Raw genomic sequence first — 24,906 nt, 5'->3', positions numbered from 1 at the left:
TGTGCATCTTACACACACAGTGTGAATACTATAGACTGTAATTAGAGCATGTAAATAAATGTGCTGGTTACGTGTGCAATATGAAACAGACCTGATACCAAGAGCGATTCCAGTCGTTTACAGTAGCACAAAGCAGTTTACCACTGCAACGACCCATTACCGATTCGACGCACGCCCTCATCCCCTCATCAGCGATACAGTAAATAATATGCTTAAATAAAAGTTCCTAAACTCTGACTCTGATAAGCCTGACCACTGAGCAGCGCCGGCAATCATTTCCATATACGAGGCTCTCTGGGCCACCTAAGCCCAATTGTGCAAGCTAAGCATAAGATGAAAGCATTTACATTCCCAGTTCTGTTGTGCGTTAGAAGCAGGAAAATAAATGCAACGTAAAAAGGTGAATAAATAAACCTAGTGGAGTGAGTGGATGCTAGTGAGGGAGGAGGTGCTAATTAGTTTCGGTCCTTTGATGTCACCGCCACCCGCGCCGCATGCAAACCTTTCAATTAGCGAACAACAAGATGTACACATCAACTGTCCTCAAAGCTCTTTCCCGTCTCTTTAACTCAATCATGTACTTATGAGGTCCATTTAGCCATGCATTTTCCATTAAGACGGAGAGCTGAAGGAATAAAGAGCGAGCTAGAGTGAAAGCAAAGTGGGTAAACAGACACAGAATAACTCTAGTAGAAAAAAAGCAGAAGGTACCATCAAGAGGTGAAAGGTTTTTCTGGCCGATGAGGAGATAGATGATGGGGAAAGGAGAGATAGATACGGGAGAATGGGGAGAAAAAAATGTCAGGCAGGAGAGCGGCGAGGACAGTGACCTTCAGACTATACTAGTTTGTTGCAGGTGGCTGGGATGCCTTACTGTGAATGCATAACTCCCATGAAAACACACACACACACAGACCTTCTAAATGTCACACTTCACTTTGGCACACACACACACACACACACACACACACACACACACACACACACACACACACACACACACACACACACACACACACACACACACACACACACACACACACACACACACACACACACACACACACACCTCCTCAACATCTCTCTTCCTCAGTCTCTTTTTCATTTCTCCCCTCGAGAGTCAACATTCACATTCATCACATGTTGTTGACCTCTGTATCTCAAACTATGGGTTTGTAACAAGCACACAAACGCATGCACGCACGCACACACGCACACACACACACACACAATTATGACTCTTATTATACAGTATTTTAATATATCCCCTTTGCAAACTTTTAATGTCTCAGAGAGCATTAAAGGGAAAGTGTACATACATAAAAAGTGTACATTTTTAAACAGGCTTTACTTTTTGGAAAATGCTTTTGTCCATCCATATGAAAGCCAATGGTGTCTAATGTTATTTCGGACCCCACTGACATTAATTACATGGACAAAAACAGTTTTTCATTCCTCAAGATATTGTCTTTTGCGTGCCACAGAAGAAAGTAAGTCATACAGGTTTGGAAGAACATGAGGGTGAGTAAATGGTGACAATATTTTAATTTTTGAGGGATCTATGCCTTTAAGACAGAGTATCTTCAGATTTAAACGTCAGTATTAAAAATGGCAATACTGTAGAATTGGTAATTTTGATTAATTAATGTCAATGAGCTCAAACTGTTTCAACGAGTATTCGACTGAATTTTTCATGCAAATCTCTCGCATATTAATGTTTTATTTTTCAATATATGTAGGTAAATATTGCTGTTTATCAATATTTATTTTTATTTTGGAAAATATAAAGAAAAAATAATAAATAATCCTTCTTGTGTTCGTTTTGTGCAAAATAGTGTGAAAAAAGGTGCCAGGACTTCAGATATTTATAATATTTTATTCATAAGTAGATATGTTTACTAGATATTTATTGTATTGTAGAACAAATTCAGTTGGCTACGATGGCTATAATACAAAACATCAAATAAAAATACAAAAAAAAGTAATTTTTTCAAGCTATAAATCCCAGCACTAGTTGGTTGTTTTCTGTTTACTTGTGTTTTGTCTCCCTGTAAATGGGCATTACTGAAAGACCTGGACAGTAGGCTTCGAGTAACTGTGATGCTGCCAACATAAAGAGCAATAGGGCATCCTGACAGCCTGCAGAAGTTTCTTTATGAGAAGATTCTTGTGTGTAACGGATGACTGCACACTCTCCTGTTTGCCCTCTCCCAAACTCTCTTCCTGTGGGTGATCCAGAGCCTGTACCGATGCTTTATACGCTATTATGTTGCTATTTCCAATGCATAATCCTATTTAGTAAACGTATATTCAATTAAAAGAGAGCCGCGGCCCCAAGGTGATGCTCGGCTCCCTCATATCGCTTTGTCTGTGTCTACAATGAGGCTGACTTCAGACTAGCAGAGTGTGAAATTAAACAGGTGATAAATTCACTGCTACGGCCAGACGCAGGGAACACTGTCATTTTTCATTACCTCAAATAAAAGAGTGTAAGAAGACTGCCATTTCTTTCTTATGACTAATGAACATGAGTATTGAAGCCAGGTCTAAACAAATGAATAAACCATTTGTGTAAATAAACAGGCCCTTTGGCCCCTTTAAGAAAATGTTTTCCTTTGACACTATATTCTATGCCCACAACCGCGAAATCATACCAACCATCACACAAATGAAGCAAGGTGTTTGAAAGCTAAATGTAAGATAGACGAAACAGCTCTGTTTTCATCAAGCTAATACCCCGTTCACTAATCTTCTACATAATAAGACCTGCCAGGCGCTGCTGTATTGCATCACTAGTGTAGAGAATAAACTGACAAAGCAAACTGCCTTCTGGTTAGGATCTATTGACCAGACTCAGATCCCTGCAGCCTTTAACAGCAACTCCTCCACAGCTTACAGAGCTGGAAAGAAAGGTCTAGTGAGACTTAGAGGGGAAGACAACATGTGCTTTTTACTGCTGAACAGCCCTCCGGGAGTGACATAAGTGAGATATTACATCACGGCTATACAGAGAAGTGTTGGGGTAAATTGTAGTATCTAAATAAAATTAAAATAGAAGTAACTAAATAAAAGTGGCGACACATACTATACCATGACTGCATTTTCAGTAGTGTGACAGTAGATCAAACAAAGAAGCTTTTCCAGTATAAAACAAATTCTCCAATGAATAGTCATGTAACATGTTAAAAGTAGAAGTTAGCATACACTTTTTTAGCATTAATAGTTTATTTTTTAGTCAATCAAGCAGAAAATTTAGTAATTATGTTGACAATGAGACATTGTGTAAGTTACTGTCAATATACACTCCTGTTCAAGAGTTTGGGGTCGTTTTTCAATTATTTTAAAAGAAGTCTCTTATGCTCACCAAGGCTGCATTTATTTGATCAAAAATACAGTAAAAACATCAATATTATGAAATATTGTTACAATTTAAAATAACTGTTTTCTACTTTAATATATTTTAAAATGTAATTTATTATTGTAACGGTAAAGCTGAATTTTCAGCATCATTACTTCTGTCTTAAGTGTCACATGATCCTTCAGAAACCATTCTAATATGGTGATATATTTATATATATACCTATTCTAATATGGTGATATATATATATATATATATATATATATATATATATATATATATATATTATTAATATACTTTCAAAGCAGTTTCTCAAACACTAATACTGTAAGAAGAAAAAGGGACCTGGAGTGAAAAAACAGAGAACACAAGGAGCATACTGATGCCTGCATTTCATGCTTCACATATGATGGGTCACTAAGTGCAGTGGATGCAAGGAGGTTAAATTGGCCGCAATAAACTGTTTGGAGTGAATGCATTAACCCGGCTAGTTCTCAGTACAACATTAAAAATCCACAAATAACATGGAGTTCAGCAATCTTATCACAGACATGAACACATGAACCCACCTTCATCACAGGCACCAGGTTTGGCCACCTCAATCTTCCTCTGTTTCTTGCAGACAGCCAGACGCAGCTCACAGTCGTTGTTGTAGGTGGTGCCGTCGCTGCCACACACGAGTTTTACCGACTGACCATTGCATTGCTGACACTCACACTTGTTCTGCACGCAGCGCGCTCCCCAGCTACAAACAGTGCTGCCACAAGTTTCTGATCACACACACACACACACACACACACACACACACACACACACACACACACACACACACACACACACACACACACACACACACACACACACACACACACACACACAAATCACAGGACAGGATAGTTGAGACACAAAGAGACACAAGAAACGTGTTCACACCCGCAATAAACCTCCTCTTGAAAATCCAAATGCATTCAAATAGGATTCTGCTATGTAAAACCCACGTAAAATCATGTATCATGCATAACATGATTTGGAAAGAGTGCTAAAACAGTTTCTTGTGTTTTGACAAGAAAACTACACAGCAAAACATTTTCTTAATCAGTATTTTGTCTTGTTTCCCAGTAAAACATAATCAAACAATTTAAACAACATAATTTACTTGAAAAGAAAAAAAATCACAAGATAAGACCTAATACTTTTTCCCAGAGAACATATTTTGAATTAAGTTTTATTTTTCTTTATTTTTCTTTTTTTCTAGCTTAAAGCATAAATCTAAAATATGGGATTTATGAATAAACAAACAATATAAATTCTCAGAAATCTAACACAAATTTGTAAATTTATCTTGTTTTAAGGATATTTTTTACTGGAATAAACTGGAACAAAAATACTAGAGAAAATGATTTTGTTTTGCAGCAAACGCAGACTGATGAGTGAACATGTATGAAGGTGATGGATGGACTGATTGGCATTTTTATGTACTCACTGCATTCTCCGTGGGCCACCACTCTGAGATCCAGCTGCTCAGTGCAGGCTTTCACGTTCAGCTTGCACTCGTTGTCGTATGTCACCCCGTCGCTGCCGCACACGGGCTGCCGTGTTTCCAAACACCCTTTGGGGCACACGCACCGGCCAGTCTGAGCATCGCAGATTGCGCCAAACGAGCAGTTGGTGCAGGACTCATCTGCTGAAAAGGAAGTGTGACGTCAACGGAGAGGTTCAGGCTACAGATTCACACCATCGCTCACTGGGATCAGCCTCAGCTGCCCGACCGCCTGTCTGCTTTTTTCAAGTCTGGGCTGAAGCATCCTTCCAACTTACAGATGGGAGCAACACTGCTCTGTTTACATGCAGTCACAGTAGAGCATCTTATAACAACATCAATTTCCATACACTTCAGACACTGTTACAATCCCTTTGACATGTCACATGACATCGTATTTCATTGACCAGTAAATCAATTTTTACAACAAAAAGCACCAAAATGAAGCCATTACACACACACATACAAACAAATTCATATTATATATTATTCTAAATTACTTTAGAATATACTAATTATTAAAAAATGTAATTTTATTAAAAATGATATAGTTTACTTATAAGCAAATTACAAACATAATAGAAATTATTAAAATATTATTAAGTTTTTTAAATAGTTATTGTTAATACATATAATTATAAAAATTATAAAAAATATGTTTTATATATATATATATATATATATATATATATATATCCCATTATTATAAATACTTGTAAAATGGTAATTATATTAAATTACAAAGAATATGATTACGTTAAAATATTTTTTTAATAAATAAAAAAAACTATCAAATATTATAATTATTTTATTATAATCTATTACATTTTATATATAAATATACACACACACAATTATAATTTTTTATTTGATACAAAATGTATAAACAATTTTATAATAACAAAAATGAAAAGTATAATTATATTTATTAAACGATTTGCAAAATATATTCCTATATATCCTGCTATGAATGAATTGCAATATGTAATTCAATTATTAATCGAAGATACAATTATTTTAATGTACTTTTTTATTACACAATTCAAATACGAGTCAGAGGGCAAGATTAAGGTTTATTTTTTTTATTTTTTTTTATTAATTACAGTTAATGTGTTAAGTTGACATCCCTAGTTAAATATAGAGCGATGATTTCCAAGAGCTCGATTAATCAGTAAAACAAAATGTGGTTCCAACTGGGAGGGAGGACGCACGGCCGATGACAATTACACCTGGGGGATTGCATTAGAGCAACTGCTATCACATTCAATTAGCGCTGGGGTAATAACAGCACCTGATTTAGTGTTAATGGAGAGAGGTCCTCATGCATAAATCTCTTGTCTCTCTTCTACCAACCTGTTTATTGCACATTAATAAAGTGACCTCACCTCGGCTCAGAATCAACCTCAGGGACCGCGCTCGGCCGACTTATTAAAAGCAGCTGCAGCATGCTGCCTAGTGGCTGCCCAAGAGTGGTTCATCGTGACAGTCCAATGCAGGCAGATAAATCACATTCTCGTGGCTGCTGGTATCCTCCTTTATCAGCATGTGTGATAAAGGCATTTCTTTATCAATTGCAACATGTTTCCATGCTTTCAAGGCCTCAGCAGTGGGGAGTGAAATAGATATGGCAGTCCATTACATATAAACAACGATCCAGCATTCAGTGCTGGACCCGAGATACGAGTACAGACAGAGGCCTTAAGGGCAGAGCTTAGCCTTATGGGAAACAAGAGGAGAATCTGTCCATTCAAGCCCAGAAATCAAAAACTCTCCCTCACATCATTCCAAACCTGTACGACTTTCTTACTTACGAAACACAAAGAAAATGTTGAATAATGTTTCTCTTTTGTATGCAATTATAATGAATGGGGACTGCAGCTTTTAAGCTTCAGAAAGGTCACAAAAGTATCATTAAGGTATAAAAAAGGTTTGTACCTTTTATGTCACATATATAAGTCTTCATAAATTAGCTTTGTGCAGGGGAGAGAATGAAATTTAAGTCATTGTTGAGCTGAGATAAAAAATAAAAAATAAATTCACCTTTTGTGTTTGGTATATAATTACAAAAGTTAAATTTTTGGGCGAACTATTCGTCTAAAGGGTGAGCGGTAACTGCTCTCTTTTGCCAGGAGAAAGGAAGGAACATTGTTAATGTCAGGTACAGAACAGCACTTTTTGCGAATAGCCGTAAAAATTCCCAGGCGATTGGTTCTTGGGCAAGGGCACCCGCTCTATTAGTCTGCTCCGTCTCCTCCTAGTTTTTATTTACTGCCCTCTCACTCCTTCCACAGCCTGATGATTTCTCTTCCGCTTCCAGCTCAGTGTCTTGCAGGTAACCTATATTCCCCAACTGTGGCTAGTAACATTTCAATCACCAGTAAAAAGTGCTTATTTGCTGCTGACTCGTTGGCTGTTCTTTCATTTCCTTACATATAAATGTGTACGTATTGGTTCTCGGAGGGGCAGATATCAAATACTCCATTACAATGGCACGCTTCCCTGTGGATGCATGACAAGGTCAGCCGCCACTCAAACGTGAGGGGAAAAAAATCAGAATAATAAACTATGTCCATCATATCTCTATCAGTCTGTACCTGAACTATAAAGATAAGGGCATTTATGAGTCTCCCCTATGCGGAGTGAAGAAAATTAAATGAAATTTGGCCACGAGCACATCATACTCCCACTCATGTGGGTGCATTGCTACCGACAGCGACCCACATGCAAGCTTTCACGAACAAATACACACAAACACAGCTGGGGTCTTAGTGAGGCAGAGGCTGTGGTCTGAATGGGCCCGGATAATTAACGGTTATAATAATAGAATTCACTTGTGGTGGAGAGCATGACTGTGTACACAGAACTAAATGAACAACGTTCCATTTCATATGGTTAGTTGTTTGCAGCCGCTCTTTATTGACCCTTTCCATTGAGACATGCTCCAGTGAGGGGCCGGACACATAAACACCGCTGTGATGCTGTAATGGGTGGGTTTTTAAAAATACAATGATTATTTCCAGCTGGGATAAACAGGTTAATCCTCTATAAGGTGTTTAAGCTTGTTTATGGAATACCAATGCTGTTTTTTAGATGGTCAAAGATGGTCAATCATCGCTAAATCGCTTGTCCAACATCATCTAGCAGGTCTAAACCAATCTCACCATTTTGCAGTTCAGCGTATCAACTATCTAGACCAGCTAATAAAACAAACCACCATAATTTTTGATCGAATATTTTGTTGTTGTTTGATTTAAAATACTAATAATAGTTTATAAAATAATATAACGTTTAAAATACAATATTTGATATAAATACATACATATTTTTGGGTTTATATTAAAAAGCTATTTATCTCAAATGTTAACTAAATTAATTTGCACTATAAAAATCCTCACGATTTTTTAAAGGGACTATGTGTAGTTTTTTAGGTATTTTATTATCTAAAATCAATATTTTTATTCATAAATGTCTTAAAATTTCATAATTGTCATAAAATTTTTATTCATATGTCCTCAATGGTGTACAAATACCTCTGCCAATTATCTGACTTATCCTCATAAATGAAGAATTTATTATCTTTATATACATGTGACGGGTAGGTCCACAGAGGCTTCCATGTCGTTCTGCCATCTTGAAAAACTATAATAGCAGAGAGGGTCAAAAAGTACTAGGCCAACTGAAAGCAGAAGAAACGGAGGAGCAGAGCAGTGAGATGCGCTTGTCACTGCCCCGGCAAGTTTAAAAGGCTGCATTGCACTGTTATTTTTAATGGCATACATATGCCGAGCTACAGGAGAAGAAATCCTCGTCGCCAAAAAAGTCCAAAATTGAACGTAAAAGGAAACGTGACCGGAGATTACAAAAAACAAGAGTCAATGTCGGGATAGCTTTTTCCAGGTGGAAAGAACTAATGCAGGAGACAGATTTCAAAAGAGACGCTGAAGTTGCCTGCTTTCTCCTCGACAGGTAGGCTAAGTCATATTACAGTCTTAATGACATGCTTTTTTTCATTGCTTGGTAGTGTAATGTTACTTTATTATATAGACAGTAGAACATTTATAGTTAAAAGTTAAACAGGCTCTTTGATGAATAGCAGCTATTGAATAAAGTTGAGAAGGCACTAAAAACAAGGTTTGTAAGTTTACTTTTTATGTAAACTAGAAATTTGATAAGAATATATTTTAATAGAGCATATGATTGTTCTTGCATTGTTTGTCATAGCTTTGTTGTACATAACGGCTACCGTAGATGCAATGTGCATTTGAAAAAGCGTGGCGCTGGAGAGCACAATTCGTTTAAATGCAAAATACAATTTCACTGCTAGATGGGATCTAAATAACATAAAATGACCTTTTATTTCCCGGTTTTCCATGATTGTGGGAAGCCCATTATTATCTTCTATGAGGACACATAGAACATCTTGCGGTTGCAAAACAAACCCATCAAGCTCAAGCAATTCTAAAATCCTTTCTTTCAAGTGCTGAATCATCAGTTTTAAGTTTTCATCTTGAAAACAGATCCCCCAAACCTGTTTCTGTGGGTTAAATCTCTGTGGGTAGTTAAGCTGATGTCCCAGAAGCCTGTGAGGAGCGAGATATCACTCTCATATGTCATTTACTATCTGGCAACATATACAGCATGATGGGCGGCGCTGCAATAAAGAGCAACCGTGGCCTGTAGCGATCTCCTCTGAGATGAATCCTACTGCTGCCAAATGACTCCCAGCCTCCATTTCAAGCTCTTCACTGGAGGCACAGCGAATACACATGTATAAACTGCAAACACATGACGACACAATAGCTCCACCTCATTCTCTCTGAACCTAAGAAAATAAAGGCTTTACAAATGGTGGTAAAAGTTTAGCAGAAAAAGTCCACTTAATATTCCCCACCCAAGCGAACGAACAAAGACAGCCATCGAAAATGATTTACAAGCCTTTTGTGAAGAACACACATAAACATGCGTTTGTTTGGAGGGTAAGCAGGCCTCTCCACAGACTTATCTGGTGCGTGCTTACAAAAGCCAGACAAAAAACCCATGACTCATGCAAACAATTACTGTGAAGGATGCTGCCCTCTTTAATTCTAACTTAAGTGCATCGTTTCAAAAAAAAAAGGTTGCGGAGGAGGAAAATTACAGTCCTCTCTTGAAATATCAGTGGAGTGCTTAAGTGCAGGGGATGGACGAGGATGAAAGGCAGTGAGGGAGTGAGTGGCAGCAATGTGTGTGTAGACTCACCACATGGTCCTTTATGCTGCATCTGTATCTGTTTCTGAAGGGCGCATCCCATGGCCTTCATTTGACATGAGTTGCTGTAAGTGTGCCCATCACTGCCGCAAACAGGGTCTTGGTCCTGTGAACACGCATCTGAGCATTCGCACACAGGCTCGCTGTTCTTCACCACGCACACGGCTCCGAACTCACAGGTCTTCTTCAGGCAAGGGCTCTCCAGGTTAAGATCTGCCCCAAAAAGCATAGAAACAAGTTATCATTCAACTTACATGAAGAAGGGAAAGACAAGGAGGAGGGGGAAAGAGTAAAAGCAGCTGAATCCAGATGTCACTCTGCTTGTCAGTGCTTAATCTGGATTCTGTACACACTCCGTTTGCCTCTTTAGAGAGTGACAACCAGATCCTATGATTAAACTGTCAGCATCCATGTTTCTCATTTACACCCATGAGACACCAACATGTTGCAATAATTATCTCTATATCAAACATTTCAGGATGCGAAGTGACTCTAGGTTTTCACACACGGTACAATAACTTATTGGATTCTCTTCTGCATTTAAATGAGGTGTTTACACCCATAACCACTGCACTGTGTATGTGACATATGATTAATCAAAAACATCTGAGGGACACCAAAATATTGACATGATTATCTCTATATCAAACATTGGAGGGTCCGGTGTGACTGAGTATACCGTTCGCACACGATCCAAGCATCAATTTGCTCCTGAATTTAAATGCTGTTTTCACACCAATAACAACTGATTTGTGTATATGACCTATGATTTCACAGAATAATTTCATTCTCTTTAAAGTTTCAGTTTAAAAAGTGTAAAGTTTTTTTTTCTTTAAAGTTAAAAAAATTCTACAAATAATGCCTGATGGTCTGAGAAAATGTTATACGAACCGCTTGCTGAACAGATACACATTCTGCACAGTAGAGCTGTGAACATGCCGCCTATTATAGCATTCAATCAGAACACTAACTACTAGCATCTCATTTCATGCATCACTAACCAAGACTCCCTCAACTACGGACAGAATTTTTTTTTTTTTTTTTTTTTTTTAAATAGACAGACAAGTGAAACACAAAGCATCATCCTAGAAAAGGGAGTGCTCTAGTAAATAATTGAGTGCGCTGGGCTACAGCATAGTTATGAAATATGAACATGAAAGAGAGTAGCTAGGACTCTCAGCGGTGCCATGCTAGTTCTACAGTAAGTTCATTAACTGCTACAGTTAGCAGACACAGGGCCAAGGGACAGTGGGACTGAGCACAAGCCCTGTTTCTGATGTGAACAGAGGGAAAGAGAACAAGGAGAATGAGAAAGAAGAAGTGGGTCAGCAGTGAACCAGCACAGCTCACCATCCTCTAGAGGAGAACCTTTCGCCACCAAATAAGGCCTCATTTCGCCCAATCAGGAGGAAGTTTTATAAAAACAGGTTAAAAAAATGCACAGAGAGGATGGAGGAGGTTTCTGGGGGAGATTCTGTAAAAAGGAATTACCCTCATTTCATTCCAAACATGACGACCTTTCTCCTGTAGAAAATAAAAGGAGATGTTAAGTAGAATGTTAGCACTGCTCTTTTCCACACAATGGAGATTGACAACTTATACTGTATGGAAAAGAGCAATGTGAAGATCCTGCCTAAAATCCTTTTTTGTGTTGTGCATAAAGCCATACAGATTTGGCATGACATGAGGGCGAGTAAACGTTGCACAATTTTACATTTTTAGATGAGCTGTTTTTTTTTTTTTATAAAGAATTAAACAATGTCTTGCACATTTGTATGCTTGGGCTTCATAGCGGAGAGTTGAGAAAGGCTAGAGGAGTAAACGTGATATGTTTGCACTTTTAGATTAAAGACATGTCAAAATAAAGGCCAGCCCTTCAGGCTCACTCAGTATTGTGTGAAGTAAAATGACAGGGTGACGGCAAATGTTTGCAGGTGCATTCTGGTCAGCGTATGAGAGTGTGTATGTAGATGATTGCGTGTTTTTGTCGTTTTGTTTGTGATTGTCTTTGGACATGTGTGTACATATAAATGAGAAACCCTCCATCTTCAGTGTTTGTTTTAGATATGTGTGTGTGTGTGTGTGTGTGTGTGTGTGTGTGTGTGTGTGTGTGTGTGTGTGTGTGTGTGTGTGTGTGTGTGTGTGTGTGTGTGTGTGTGTGTGTGTGTGTGTGCGCCCCCTACCTGTGCTGCATACGGTGCTTTCACCGCAGTAATTTATTCCAGGATTAGATGGTATCATTCCTAAATAATATTACACTCAGATACATTTAATATCGCACACAAACAGCTATCATAACGCTTTCAGATAAATCAAATACGTCCCGCTCCATAAAAATAACATTCTTTTCCAATATGATAGGAACAATATGGACAAAGTAATGAAAAAATTAATGTAATTTTGAGCATCTACAACGGGGAAGAGAGACGATTCATTTCAAAACAGTGAGTTGCTTACAGAGGCAACATTTTCAAGCATGCTAGTTAGGGCGTTTAGTTTTGTGGGGAAAGTGATTTTTCTTGAAAGAAATCTGAATGTGATTTAAAATTTTTGTTTTATATCAATAATCAAATATATTTTGTATCAATTTGACAATAAAAATTAATAGCAACAATGTTATTGTTATATAATGATAATAATTATTATTATTCTTGTTTGTATTACTGAATATAAATATTAACACAAAAGAAACATTACTATTGAAATAATTATCTGTAAAATCACAAATCAAGTGTTTAAAAATATTTTATTTTATACTACAACTGTAAAATTACAATGCTAATATTTATGGCTGTTTTCATTTCTTCATTTTTTTTTTCAAACATTAAACCCTCAAGCTTTATTTTGGAGGAAAATAGCAGGGAAATTCTATTTTATGGACAACAGCTGGTTTATAAACATTTATAATTACAAGTTTAGGAAGATGTTGGGTTCCCAAATGGGATGTGAAAGTTTTTCTAAAAGACAAACCTAGAAACCTAGTTTTAGTCAAATTCAAAAGAAGACCAATCCTAGAATGCATTGCAACGAGATTAGTGAAAAACTAAATTCAAGATAGGGGATAAAGCGGGAGAAACGTTGATAAACAAATTTCGTTCAATACTGAAAAAACAAAATTCAATCTATTTTCTCAATATTTATGAGTTCTAAGCATTTTTACGCTTACTGTATCAGTGTAAGCTTAGCAGCATGCTAACATTAAACCCTACTTTTTGTGTGTAGTGCTATTGTTGTGGTGCACACGCCGCACAGAATGCTCCAAATTGGTTACAACGAGGTTCCATGGTGGGTTAGTATGCGGTCTTAGAAGGCAGCTGATCAGACAGAAGGCAGCTCACTAGGTTTAGCAATAACAAACAGAGCTAAAGATTTAACCTGTGGCTTAAATGTTACTAGCAGGAGTGAGACCCCCAGACAGTCTCGAGGCGGGTGGGGGGGGGGGGGGGGGGTTTAACAAAACCCTTCTCTAACCTCTTCCTGGCGCCCACCTATAATCCCACCCCACATCTGAAGGCAGCAACCAGGGAGAAGTGCATATCAAACACACATGAAGCACAGCATGCATCAAAAGACCACGATTAGTACGCCAAAGCACGTTCTTCATGACAGACATCGAGCGGTGCCGCACATACACCTCTTTTAAACCCAGATGTGTACCCACTGTAACTACTCAGTTGAGCCAATGAAAATAAAACCAGAAGGGGGAAGCAGGCAGGTTACCTTCCCGACCACTGTGTTCCTGTGCCAATCTAAAAGTGTCGTACAGTAGAAGCTCTTTCTAAGAGAACGTTTCCGGCTATTGATTTCTCTGCTGAGAACGAAAGCTTAAAATACTGGCACTTAACTGTGTAAACAGTGGATCGGTGCCTAATTTCGCAGGCCTTGAAAGCGGGCTTTTCCTCCAGATTTCTTCTCTCAGCGCCTCTCCATCTGTGCCTTCTAAACGCCCAGCTGGAAGACGACGAGATCAGGCCTATCAGTAAAGCCCTCATGGCCTTCAAAATGCTTCAATGACCCGTTTCCCAAGGCACGGATCCAAAAATCCGAACCGCAGCCTAAGGTAATGCTTTGTCCCAAGCCACCCTTTGTTTCCTTATAAAGATGAAAGAATAGCTCTCCCTTATACAAGAAAAAAAGAAGAAGAAAGAATGCGAAAAAGAAGATATGGAACGAAACGTTCGCTCGTCCAGTTTCTCGTTTTCAGTTTTTCGTCTCTAGGGGATGGGGGGGGGGGGGAAATCGTGCAGATTTAATAAGTCAAGGAAGAGAAAGTTCTAGAAATAATGGTAAAGTACATGCAGCCATGATTACATGGTATAATGATAATAAAAAAAAAAACTTCCAGCAGCTTGGCTTTGGTTATTGAGATGGTTGCATATTCTCTCAGTAAAAAATGAGCCCTTTTTGGAGCCTCTTTGAAATAGTGGGCTGCCATCCCCGAGGCCTGTGCTGCAGTGCCAGTCTTCAAGGACTCCAGCTGTAAGCTGGATGACAGCCATATGCTTCGACGGGACTGCCACTGGGACGCGATGCACGTAGAAACGGGTGCATTTGAAGTTTTTTCAGAGGTTAACGCATGTACGTAAAAGAAAGGAAAGCTGCGTAAGTGAAAAGAAAGCGACACTGTAAAGTGGTGAAGTACGTTAATTAGGAGCTTGCGAGAGAGTGTATGTGGAAAAACAGGCCTAATAAGGTGTGAAGAAATAGCAGGACTCAGAAGAGCTGAGTAATTGCCTCGATCGGGTCTGAGAATCTCCGCACACCTTCGACCCTGGCGCTTCTGTGAGCTGTTATATAATACGTGTGATGTATGCTCTACACATCCACACTGCAATTTGTATCATATTATACATTCATTCTCGTAGCATTTAATTACTATTGCCACTGAAACACAATGTTAAGGACTATTAGCACAGGCTTCTCCTCTCGTGACAGCTTCCCTTCATGCTTTATCCTGACACGTCGCCCACCCAAGGCACACACCCACTCACAATCTCGCAATCCGTTACATGCTATTTAAAGAGCAGGTCTCTTGAGCCCAAGAAGATTTCTTTAACTTGGTTTGCAGTGCTTTCAGAGTGCAGACAGTCAGCCAACACACACTTCAGGGGGGCCGGTAAGCTTAGAGTTAGTGAGTTTAGAGACGCAGAGAATTATTCTTACGATCTGCTGTATGCATACTCATGCATATGGAGATCTCCATCCCTCGTATCGGGATTACAGGGTGTGCGAGAATCGTGATACAAACGGTCGCATGAGCGTCTCCTACATCTCTCCGCTCCATCGCATCCTGCCAATATGAGAGGAGTTTGTGAATTTCGGCAAGCTGTGCATGTCTCACTTCTTGTGCGTCTGCATATCAGAGCAACGACTTCCCCCGCCACGTCCCCCTCTGTTCAGTCTTTCTCTCTTTCGTTCCCTACCTTCCCCTTCAGCTTGAGGGGAAACATTTATAAGTGTGTAGGAGAAGGTGCAAGGAAGAGGGAGAGAAGAAAATATTAGCATGACACAAGAAGAAATCCCCTAGAGGCGGTGTTTGGTTTCTGAAGGAGTACTTATCACCAAACAAAGGCTTCAAGGGCATAGAAACTTTCTTTCTCCCCCCTCACTAAGAATTTAACTGAGGAACTAATTCTGTTGCTCTCCCAGCACCGCAAGGGAGGGAACGGATGAGGTGAGACACCGTGAAACTGGACAAGAAAGACGAGCAGGAGAGAGGGAACAAGAAAAAAAATAGAGAAGGGAGGACGAAATAAACATAGCTTATGCTCACTATCTCATGTTGGACACATTGAAAACAGACAGGGATGACAGGATTTTGAATTGAAATTTGAATTCAAAGGAATTCAACAAAGAAATTATTAATTTTCACTATAATAGCTAATAATTTTAAAAAATGAACATAACAAATATAACTATGACTAATTAATACTTATTCTATAAAACGTTATATATATAATTTAAATACTACTAATAATAATCATATACATTTATGTGTATTTAATATGTATGTGTGTGGTAAATGGCATTTTATAATGTATAAATGTAAAAATAATATAATATATAAAAATTCTTTCAAATTTCATTTAATTTAGATTCTACTCCTTTAAATTCAAATGACCATTGTACACCCAGTTTGCTACCTCAATTCAAATTCAGGAATTGAACTGGAATTTTGAAGTCATTCATAATTCAGTTATGAATGGTACATGAGGCTGAAAACTGAGAGCAGAGAAAGAGTGATCCATGGATCCCTTCAGCAGAAGGGCGTCACACAGACAGACGTTAAGACAAGCATCGCACATAGCTCTCTGAACAGACAAGAAAGAGACGCAGAGGAGGATGAGGGAATGGGGAAAATGAGGGGGAAGGCAGACGTGCATTACAGAAGCATGCTCTACAAAGAGCCTCCTAACAAACACACATAACAGAAACCAACAAGGGCTTTCCAACTTACAACAGCGACCCAGATACAACCCTTCCTCACACAGCGAGGTGCAAAGGTTCATGCTAATTATAATCACACTATCCTGGCTCTTCAACCTACTCTTCTAATTGGATTCATTACGCACATCTCACTAGGCCCTCTAAAGTTCAATGGGTGCTTAACTTGTTATTGTTAGTTTTTTCAAAAAAAAAAATTTCTAAGTTTGTGCCGTTTTCAGCAAGAGATGCTAATCAAATTAATATGCAAATGATAAATATTAATCAGAGCGCATTGTCACCTGGGGCATCGATTCCGAAGCACCTCTTTTCACGCAGCTCTTGCTCAATGACATTGTCAGTAAGTCTGAGGCCATTGTTAGTCTTTATGAGTTACTGCTATGGGAACAGAGAGACAGACAGGGAGAGACAGAAAGCTGAGGGCCTGTTCACTTCACACAAGCTATGAAACATCCTCCGGACTATAATGACAGCTGTGTATTTAGGTCAGCTTCATTTGCAGGATCCATAGCTCTGCCTAGAGAAACAGGCTGCTTTCTTTCCTTATCATTAGGAGTCCATTACGACCGCCACACCCATCGAGTTATGGATTTCTGAAATTACATTGGATGGAGCGGAGCCATGATAATGCACAAAGATTATCATTCAAGGTCTAACAGACTTCAGTCAGAGGAGACACTGTATTTAATTTGAAGTAAATGAAAATCAGCCTGTGAGGAACAGAAATAGCCTGGTAAATATATTGTGCTGCTATGTACCTGCATGGGTGGCATCTATCTATCTATCTATCTATCTATCTATCTATCTATCTATCTATCTATCTATCTATCTATCTATCTATCTATCTATCTATCTGTCTGTCTGTCTGTCTGTCTGTCTGTCTGTCTGTCTGTCTGTCTGTCTGTCTATCTATCTATCTATCTATCTATCTATCTATCTATCTATCTATCTATCTATCTATCTATCTATCTATCTATCTGTCTGTCTGTCTATCTATCTATCTATCTATCTGAACCCTGGCTCAGACACAAGACTTTAAAGCTGGACAAAATACATAAATAAATAATTCTTGCTTTTGTGTATATAGATTTTTACCCCAGTCATTAATTTAAATCTAAACAAAATGTTGCAAATTCAAAATGTTTCATGCACCAATTAAATTAAGGTTTTTAAAGTAATCCAGCTAAATTTAATGCAAAGCATAATTATATTTAATCATTCTCATTGATATGTACCCCATACAACAATATATTTTCTTTTAGTTTTTTTTGTTTTTGTTTTTTGCATGAAATGCCATATGGAGACTTTAAGTCATCTAATGATATGCTCAACATGAACTTAATGAGAAAATAAAAAGCACATTCATCACACCGTTGCTTTGTTTCTTTTTACATTGGGGGCACAAACCCTGCAAACATATTAATACTTAATATAATCGTCCATCCCTATCTGGATCTCTTTCATTCTGTCACTCCTCAAATCATTTTGACACAGGTGTTCTTAAACTCATCTGATGTCTCTCACACATCCAAACAACAGACCGTAAAACCCACACTGACATTAGGACCTGAACTCTGTACACGCCACCATGTTTTAATGCTCCATTAACAGAATGCGGATAGACTTTCAGATGAGGAAACAACCTTTTCTTGTGTATCTTCAGTTCTTAGTACTAAATCTTTCTACTTTCACAGTGTTTTCTGTTTTCCCTATGAGCTGCAGTCTCTTGTTGACCTTTCTCAGCACTACACATTTCTTTGATTTTAGAGCGAATCGTGTCTCTTGATGAGCGCTGCTGACACAGTGACCCCGCTCTGCTTGTCTCCAAAGACAACGGGAAGCATATGAAACCATGTCAGACACTGGAAAAAGTACTGACATGCTCAGCGATTGGAGCTGAGACGACGAACGACACACACAGACGACGAAGCCAAGCAACCTTTTTTCTGCATTTACACATCAAACTGAGAGCAGGTGTCCAAAGACTTTTGCTCATCAATGCTCCGTATCTTCCTCAGCATGAAAGGCAGTCAGCCTGGCTCAGGTCTGCCACAAAGCTTTTGATGTTTAATTAATGTTCTGTTTGCGGAATATGCAAATGTAAATAAATGTTTTTTTTTTTAAAAACATACTGTATCTTGCCACCAGTGAAAGCCTGAAAGGACAAAAACATTTACTTTGTTGGAAATAATGAAATAAAGCCAAAGACATGAGCACTACTCTGCTTTACATGTTAATTTATGCATCTTTTCACTGAAGACTGGAAAACAATCCTAATGAGTCATTGAGGCTGATAGTGAGAAAAGGAAAAAGAAGAGAGAAGGACGGAAAAAGGAAAGATGCATCAAGCACTATAGTCAGGGTCCGAAACTAACACCCGCCAAGCGCCAAATGCGGGTAGATTTTCCGTTTGGCAAGTAAATCTCAAAAGGCTATCCGCCACACTGGCGGGTGAATGTTCCAGACATCCAAAGTCTTGCGGAAGTTCCGGGAGTCTCCCGCATATTGATAGCGACTCCCTGATGCCCGCAAATTAGTTCAAATCTCCAGGAATCTAGAGCGAGCGAGAAAGAGCGCGCTCATACTGTGCTCCAAACCGTGTAGCGCGCGCACTGCAGAAAGCGAGAGACCTTGCGTGTGTGTGCCTCAAGAAGCGTGTGTGAACCTTCTTCACACCAAAAATAGACCAACACTAAATATATTTTTTTAACTTAAATAATTAACAAATTAAGATGACAAAAAGAAAACACTGAATCAGTTTGAAGCTTTGAAAAAACGGCTTTTTTTTCATCAGACTACGTTTTTTTCGTCAAATAAAAATAGCAGGCCTACCTAAATCCACAGCTTGTCTAGTTTTTACTTAAAAAAGTAACATGTCTACATGATGTGGGGTGAGTCTGGGTCTCCGATGGCACAGATGTCCCGGGAATACAGAGATAACGTCTCGCTAGAGTGGCCAACTTCGGAAAGCGCCTTTCATTTGCTTGTGGATGTTTGCTTCGCAAGTGATATTGCATTGTACTTGCACTGGGCCTACTGCTATTTTAATACCGCGTAGCATATTTAGCAAGTAACTTCGTCGCCCTTTCTGTCGAAATGGTCCCACACAGTAGCTACTTCTTTTTGCTTGCTTCATTGTGCTTGCTCAGCGAAATATGTCTTTAGGCGCGTGTGGTTGCGCGTGTCGACGCAACCCATGATTTAACAAATATAGGCTATATACTGTTTTTTTTAACCATGCAGCAAACAAACAAAAAAGCTAAATGTGTGTATGTTTTTTGTTAATTTTTTTTTTTTAACTTTTAATCTGTTTAACTGATAGTATTACTGTAATCGGTAAAAATGTTTACTTACGGTAAAGTATCTGATAGTTTTACAAAACCTTCAAATGTACTTTTATGAGCACTAGTTCCATGCTCACATCTTCCATGTCTTACTATTTGTTGCTCTGATTTGAATTCTATGTACTCTCATTCATTCAACATAATACTTATCTCAATTAAATGTACTGAAATTAATGTATATGTGACACAAAAAGGCTGTTTATTATTTTGGCCGGTAAAAAATATGCTTGGCTGGTGGATTTTTTCATATACCAGTCCCCGTGGCAGGTGAGCCAAAAAGTTAATTTCAGACCCTGACTATAGTACAACATACAGTATGTGCTGCCAGGGAGTAAGACACATATAGCATTCAGAATAAATGAGAGGGATATTTTTGTACCGTTAAAATGTGTTGAGAATCTGATCCCAGCCAAAACAGCCCCGGATACACTTCCCATAATTAACACACTAGCCTGTTTTTTTTTTTTTACTTTCAAGCCTTTCTATAATAACTGCTGCAGTCGTTTTGAGCTGTACTTGCATAGTATGGACTAAACTACATATGGTAGAGGTCAGAAGAAGACATTTTTAAAAATAAAATAAAAACTTAACTAGCAAAATGGTTATTAATTCTCTGAGAAATAATGATCATGCATGTATTTTTTGCCTGCATATTCGCACATCCATATTGCTTATCGAATACCAGGGAAGCATAGCAGGGATGTACGCACTATGATGTGCCACACAAGTATTCAAACGCTTCAAACAAAGCAAGCTCGATTTCATACATTTTCTTCCTCTATGGCGAGATTTATTTTATATACTCATGGTGGAGCAGCAATATGAAGATAATCTTGCTGAGTAACTTCCCAGCAAGCAATTTTGTGTTTTAAAAAGAAATCTAATAGCTGTCCAAACACAGCTCTGATGTCTAGGCTAAAACCAGGCAAAATTTGGGCTATCAGTGAAAATGTAATAGACATCTAAGACAACCAAAGCCCAAGAAAAGACGCAAAGGTTACGCATTGAACATGTCAAAGAAAAAAAAACACCTTGTAATCAATGTTGACTTTTCTTACATGATGGAATATCATTTATCTGGCAAATTATTTTGGCAAAAATTACATGTAACCAATTCAAGGTTATTTTGGCTAGAAGTGGGTTACTCATAGTCGGACTATATCGGGTCTATAGTCAACCCAGACAGTGAAATGACGGCTATTGCTTGCTAGGTTACATCTTATTAAGATTTTTACTACTTTTTGTTTCCATTTTTGAATATCAGCATATGGTTTGTTGCTGCCACAGTAATGCAAATATGCACTTTAAGTAAGGGACTGCACACTTCCACATTCTGACACAGAGGATTTGCATCTGCGTACTTGCGTAGATTCTGTTTCTGTCCTTAGGTGTAGCCAGGGATCTAACATATTCATATTCTAACAATGGGACTACATGCATGCAAACAGGTAGCGGGGCAACAAAAGGGTCAGATGTTTTGGGAAAAGATTCATCCAGACAAACACAGCACTCAGAAGAAAGAGAAGAGCTCCATGACCTCACTTCCCCTTTACATAGCGCAATGAGGACTAGAGTTGCAGGGAGGGCCACTCCAACCACGCAAACAAACACAGAAAGAGACAGACAAAGAAGAGATACAGGTAGAAAGTAGACATCAAACCAGCCCTTTGAGGGCCCCCTGAGGGAGACCCACGGGTCAGAATCCCAACAAGAAAGGTCAGAGGTTGAACTCTTCCCAGCTCGCAATGAGAGATGTGTCCGGCGGCGGGCCTGAGCAGACGTCACATAGACAAAGACAGACAGAGAGACAACACTGGAACAGAAAAAACACGGTTTAAAAACAGCCAAAAAAGGACATAAAAGGACAAAGGGGGAAAATGACAAGACATTTGAACATTGAACGACTGGTGTGGACGACTGGCACTGGAGAGGTGAGGAGTGAGGACATGAATGAAACATGAAGTCAGTGTTTCATGTGTCATCAAAGCTGATGGCAGAATGAGAACGTCATGGCAATGAAAGAGAATGAGCACCTTCCACAAGAGTTTCCCAGCAGGACATAACCAATAACAAGCAGACATACAATGCTAATTAAACAATAGCGTTTTTCGCTAACATAAAATTACAAGAACTCACAGCAAAGCATCTGTATGGAACAATTCCCCTCACTCACCACATGGCCCTTGCTGTTTGATGGGAATGTCTGTCTTGGTCCGGCACTCTTCAAGCCTCCTCTCGCAGTCATTGTGGTACGTCTTGCCGTCCTTTCCGCACAGGGGCTTGTACGTGCCGTCGCATTGTATGGGGTCGCAGGAACACCGAAACTCTCCGTTTTCCAGCAAACACTTGGCGTTGAACTTACAATCGTTGGGGCAGCTCCCTGGAGACCAGATACACACGTATACATGCATCAATGATGCGAAGAACGGCGGTAACCGTCTTGGTGCTAATCAACACTGACTGTAGGCATCTCTCTTTCTCCCTCACTCAATCAGACATCGGATATTGACTTACTCAGGGGGTTTTGAATTAATTACCGTGTCTGATTATTTAATCAATTATCTAATTCCATTCAGATTGATTTGATGTGTTTTTTTCCCCACTCAAAGTTGTGTTAAGCTGTCACAGACGGGCCATGACGGTGTGTAATTACAGCAGCCTTTCATATGTTTGAGTAAATTAAGAGACCTATTATGTTATTGTACAATCTGAGCTTGATTTATGTTTGATTGCATTATCCAACCAATCTTTAAGGATGTGACATACATGCTGATAAGAGTGGACTAATAGGAAGCAATAGGAATAGGGGTGGAATCTTATGAACTGGATTTTATTTTCATGTGATTTTACTCCACATGATACAGCGTTCACAACCCAGTTAATTTCACAATGTGACATATATATGAGTAAACAGAATATATAACGAGAGAAATCTAGGGCAAAACTTGACATCATTGATTGGATTGGGAAAACTTGTTCCACACAAGAACAAATCTGAAATGCTGCTAGTGTTGAGAAATATCTATAGCCCTGAAGAATCACATCCCCCTCTGTAGCTGTTTGTAATGTAGCATGTTATCACAATATTTAGTTAATCAAAAAAGCCTTTCTTAGTAAGTTGGCATTGTGCTAAGCTAGCAAGTTAAGCTGTTAGCTAGATAACCAAATATTATCAAAGCTAAAAACAGTCAAATTAAACATTTGCGTTCTGTTGTGCTTTCTTTTAGACTTCAATCAGCAAACTAACAGTTTAGCATACAATCATAGCATACTGCTAACTGCCACTAAAAGGCTCTTTTGATCAATGATTAACAAACTCCAACTGAGTGTTCCATACAAGATTGGACATAAATGAGAATTCCCTGTCGATTGTAAAGGAATGCTGCTGGTTTTGTAAAATATCTATACCCTAACAGAAACCTGTGCCCTTCAGAAGTTGTTTATTAATGTCTGGCCGAAAATGTAGCATGTTATCACATATAATTCTAACTAACGAAAAGAGCCTTTCTTAACTAGTTAGCAATGTGTTAAGTTAGTAGGCTAAGCTGTAAGCTAACTAATCAATTATTAGCAAAGTCATGACAGGATTAAACATTTCTCTTTCTTTGTTTTCATTTAGCCTTCATTAAGCAAACTAACAGCTTAGCTTACAAGCATAGTATAGCATAGTACAGTTAAAAAGGCTTTATGATTGATATTGAGGCTGAAGATCACATTCACCCTCAACAGATCCCAGAGTTAATGCTTCTTTTTCAAACAAAAGTATAATTAACATAAATCATTATAAACGAGTGATTCATATACTGACTATGTGGATCCCAAACACATGCTAGTCGCGTATCTTACAAAGTAAGATATTTATCAGAGACAACTGCTGCTATCGCTTCTTGAGTTACACTGGCACACAAACAATTGCTCTGTACTGGGACAACAGTGGCCCACAAATAATACCACTATCGCTTACGGCGCAAACACAGTTCAGACACGGACACACACATACACACTAAACCACCGTTCATGCACTATCACAGGTGAACACACACTCTGTCTGCGCTTGCCACAGGGCTTCAGAGCGAGGCAGGGACGATCTTTTCATCACCCGTGAAGATACAGTCTTGCCACAATACACCTGCCAGAGCCCGACAGGCAAATTGGATTTGTGGAGATTGGTATCGTGTAGGCATGACAGTACTGCTAACCTGACTTAATTTGTCCAGAGCCTCCTCACCGCAGCCATGACAAAATAGATCAAATGCAGCCATGGGGCTCCTTTATCAGACACGAGCATGAGCTCCTGGGAGCCGACGACATCTCCGTTCTGGGAGGAACTCACCTTTCTCCTTGCAGCTGCCTAAATAGACCTTCTTGAGCTCCAGATTGCTCTGCAGGGCAGTCCGCTCCATCTGACACTCGCTATCGTAGGTGCGGCCATCACTGGCACAGATGGGCGTAGTGTCGGGCAGGCAGGATTCAGCTGGGGAGAAGGTAAACTGCTTGTAGGTTTTTGGGTTCACCCGACAGGCCACACTCACACTATTCAGAGTGTCACTGCAAGGATCTGAGAATGAAAGTAAAAAAAAAAAAAAAACTGGGTTAGACCAAGAAAAAATATAGGATCAGCTTGTATTATCAAACGTGAGATGGTAATTCATAACACTTGTATGATTTCATTGTCTTTTGTTGATATAATGCAGATAAGCAGATCTGTTAGCTGGCTAAACAAATATACCAATGCTAAAAATAAAGCATGATCAAGCATTAAGGAAGGGCGACTAGACTTTGTTATCTATTAACTGTGTCCAAAGTTGCGTAACTGTCAATAGTATTTAATGCATTCGATGACAAATTTCTTAACCATTAGTAAAGTACTTTCTATAGATGTCCATTTTTTCTTGTATTTCTTGGTCATCATATTCAAATCAGATGGAAACAAACACATTTCTTTTGCCATTTTGTTCATTAAACCAGTGCAA

At 38.8% G+C, this 24,906-nt stretch overlaps 1 protein-coding gene across 4 annotated transcripts in view; it reads right to left on the bottom strand.

The window, feature by feature from the left end:
* Window positions 1–24,906, bottom strand: part of agrn (agrin) — a 268,524-nt gene that overhangs the window by 78,103 nt on the left and 165,515 nt on the right. For all 4 annotated transcript variants that reach the window (XM_077217905.1, XM_077217906.1, XM_077217908.1 and 1 more), the window contains 5 exons: window positions 24,267–24,491; window positions 22,107–22,313; window positions 10,137–10,358; window positions 4,842–5,042; window positions 3,928–4,128 (listed from right to left, as the gene is read on the bottom strand). In XM_077217905.1, coding sequence (XP_077074020.1) covers window positions 3,928–4,128; window positions 4,842–5,042; window positions 10,137–10,358; window positions 22,107–22,313; window positions 24,267–24,491 — 1,056 coding nt within the window. The remainder of the gene's footprint in view (window positions 1–3,927; window positions 4,129–4,841; window positions 5,043–10,136; window positions 10,359–22,106; window positions 22,314–24,266; window positions 24,492–24,906) is intronic.

This window comes from Siphateles boraxobius, unplaced genomic scaffold (genome assembly GCF_051911475.1).
Source record: "Siphateles boraxobius isolate OS27281-9 unplaced genomic scaffold, OSU_SipBor_1 77, whole genome shotgun sequence".
NCBI lineage: Eukaryota > Metazoa > Chordata > Actinopteri > Cypriniformes > Leuciscidae > Siphateles > Siphateles boraxobius.
Note: the sequence above shows the minus strand (reverse complement) of the source record. Positions and strands in the feature narration are given on the sequence as shown.